Source organism: Sceloporus undulatus, unplaced genomic scaffold (genome assembly GCF_019175285.1).
Source record: "Sceloporus undulatus isolate JIND9_A2432 ecotype Alabama unplaced genomic scaffold, SceUnd_v1.1 scaffold_5234, whole genome shotgun sequence".
Lineage (NCBI taxonomy): Eukaryota > Metazoa > Chordata > Lepidosauria > Squamata > Phrynosomatidae > Sceloporus > Sceloporus undulatus.
This window is the reverse complement of record NW_024808154.1, coordinates 500-3,442: the sequence shown is the minus strand read 5'-3', so window position 1 is coordinate 3,442 and position 2,943 is coordinate 500. Positions and strand designations below refer to the sequence as shown.

The window sequence follows — 2,943 nt, the reverse complement described above, 5'->3', positions numbered from 1 at the left end:
GCAGTACAACCCATTTGTATGATTCGCAGAGACCACGAAGAAGAAAGGACGGAACATGGACTTGAGATTGTCAGCATATCCTGCCATATGGCACAGGGAAGAGCATCAGTACCGGGCACTGGGCAGCGACAGAGGTATGTCCACCTTACTCCACCCCCCTGCTATTCAGCTCAGCTCACTCTTTGTCCCATCCGAGATCTCCTAGATTCCCACCTGGGTTCATGGTGATAAAAATGCCACAAGACCACACCAAGTTGATTTCATGGCCTTCAAAGGTGAAGCGAGTCATGTTGGCAGCTAAAGCTGAGAGGATGGAAAGGATCTGCTGAGCCACAACAGACAGCACTTCAATGTTGATGCGGTTGAACTCATCAAAGCAGCCCCAGGCACCTGTCTGTGAGGTAAAGAAGGCAATGAGCTGAGGAAAGCCAGGGCACCCGTAGGAAGTTCAAGAGCTAGATTGCATCAGGAGCCCAGCCTGGTGATATCAGCAACTGACACATACACAAGTTCCACACACTACATCTTACTTACTTGTGCCAGGCCAGAGTACATGTGCCCCATCGACTTGTAGTCCAGGCCTTCAGAGCAATTCACCACAATCACGTACATGCCCAGGTCCTTCACTGTCTCTGTCTTGCCAGTGCCTGCAGGACCTTTGGGGGACCCTCCCCGGTGGAGGTGGAGGGCTGTGGTCAGGGTCATGTAGCACCTGTGAAGAAAGCAACCTGAACCTTGTTGACTTTTTCTCAGAGCAGGACTGTGGGTGCACCACAGCTGGTTCCTCACTTCTCATTGGCCACTGCTGCACTCTTTCCTGCTCTGTCTATGCTCCATTCGTTTCCATTGCACACCCGCAAACAGTAGGCCTCCACCTCAATTCCAGTGTCCCTCATAGGGGTGTAGCTATGGGTAGGGGGAATAAAATTATGGTGTTCTCCCAACTAAGAGCTCTGCCCTCCTCAATGAAATTATCCTGTGATGTCCAAATTTCTAGCATTATAATAACTTAAAAATTAAAACTTAAAAATTCAGTTGAGTATTTAAAAATACAGTTTAAGCATTCAATGAAAAAAGGCACAGTGACCAAGGGAATGCAAACGCAACAAATAAAAGAGTTCTAAGGGTGAGCAATTTCTAATGTCTCATCTCAGCAATGCTAGGGATGTGAGGACTGATGGAAACTTTTATCCATTCGTATATTTATTTGGGAACCCAGTGCCTTTATTTTGCCTGGTAATTACATTCCTGATCCCCTCCTGATCTTCTTAGTGGATCCCTCGGCTTGCCAACCAAGACAAGGAAGACACAGGTTGCAACCTGTCAGAAAGTCACACCAGCTCTTCCACACATGCCCACCTCTCTATTCAACAAGCGCCAAAACAAATATGGGTCAGAGGCTCATGCCATGGGGTACCTGTCAGTAAGTGGGGTGATGACCAGCCGCCCAGAGTTTCCCAGATATTCATAGCCATAGGCAAACTGAGTGTTGGTCTGTCGGATGACACAGCCGTCCAGGTCCTGAAAACAGAGTTTCCATCATGTGCATCTCAAGACATGGAATGGGAGGAAAGGCAGAGGGGAGATCATTCCAAAGTCACAGGGATTATGAGACACTTCTTACAGCAGTGGTAAAATGACTGACATTCTGCCACAGCTTTTTCTAAGCTCTCATTGTTTTTTGTCACCATGCAGAAGAAAGAAAGTGTGAAACGCTGGGGGACAGATGTTTCTCAAATGGGTCTCCCAGCAGCCAGATTCCAGCACCTGACCTCCTGTGCTACCTACAGGCCATTTCTCCTGCAAGCCCAGCTGAAGGGTTCAAGCGCACTTTCGAGGCAGCAGTATTTGGCTGCCCAAGCACTGTTAGCTGACTCTCGCCGGCCAACGCCTATCTAACAGAAATGAAGACTGTGAGGCCCTCGAGATGCTACTGAAGTACTATCGGGCGGCTCTTGCCAGCATAGCCAATCATAAGGGCTAACAGGAGGCACAGTACAACAAAATCCAGAGATTCCCCACTTCTGCTTTAGTGTAAGGATCTAATAAGCACTTGCTCCCATTTCCCAGTTGGTGGCTTGGTTCTGGACTAGCTTTGCATTGGCACTCTGGACCCTCTTCTTTCTTTTGGATCTTGAGAGCTCTGCTTGGGTTTGACTACATGCCTGCATCCTTCTTTTCCATTCCGCACTTTGGTTTTTGTTCTGTACCCAATCTTGCCTGGGGCCCACCTGGTTCCTGAAAATCAACTACAGCCTGGTCTCAAACCAGGCCTAGTAGAAAGTTTGTTGTTGCTGTGTACCTTCAAGTAATTTCTGACTGTTAGTGCCTAAGGCAATTGTATCATGAGGTTTTCTGGGGCTGAGAGTGTGTGATTTGCCCAAGCAAGGCAGGCTGCAAAAAGTCCCATGCTGGGAACAAGTGGGAAGCCTACAGCTTTCAGGGCAACCTCCTGATTCCACCTCCTAAATGCAAATTCCAGAGCTGAGCAGCTCTAAAAGCAAAAAGAGCTCAGAATGGGAGCTCTTTCCACATGTTCTTTGGGTTCTCCCTTCATCAAGCAGTCTGGCTGCTGCTCACCAGTCCTTAAGGGTGCACCTGGAAGAAGAGAGTTCAGAGACCCATGGTTCAGCTCAGGCTCAGGCTTTCCCCAGCAGCACATTCTGCTGTGGTTCTATACCACAGACAGCAGAGGGAAGTGAAAGGCAAGGATGGATGAAGTGGGGAAGGTAGAATACCAACCCTTCTGTCCAGCAGAGAGCAGAAGCAGAAACTCATTAGCACTCTCTTGTCTTTCTCTTTCAATCTCTGGAGTTTATCAGACGCGGGTTTTGGGCGATTTTTCCTGCCTATCGCGCAATGTTAGCGTCACGAATGTTGTGCAATAACATGAAAGCGCAATGTTCTTCCAGACGCCATTCATTTCTATGGGAGCCCGTTGCG

At 48.4% G+C, this 2,943-nt stretch overlaps 1 protein-coding gene across 1 annotated transcript; it reads right to left on the bottom strand.

Annotated features, from left to right (window-relative positions):
- Positions 1 to 213: 213 nt before the first annotated feature.
- Positions 214 to 1,521, bottom strand: LOC121918160 (dynein axonemal heavy chain 2-like; the record flags this gene model as incomplete). The annotated part of the gene is made up of 3 exons (XM_042444255.1): positions 214 to 394; positions 535 to 712; positions 1,418 to 1,521. Coding segments are annotated over 3 exons (463 nt in total), but the record flags the coding sequence as incomplete, so codon positions are not given.
- Positions 1,522 to 2,943: the final 1,422 nt, after the last annotated feature.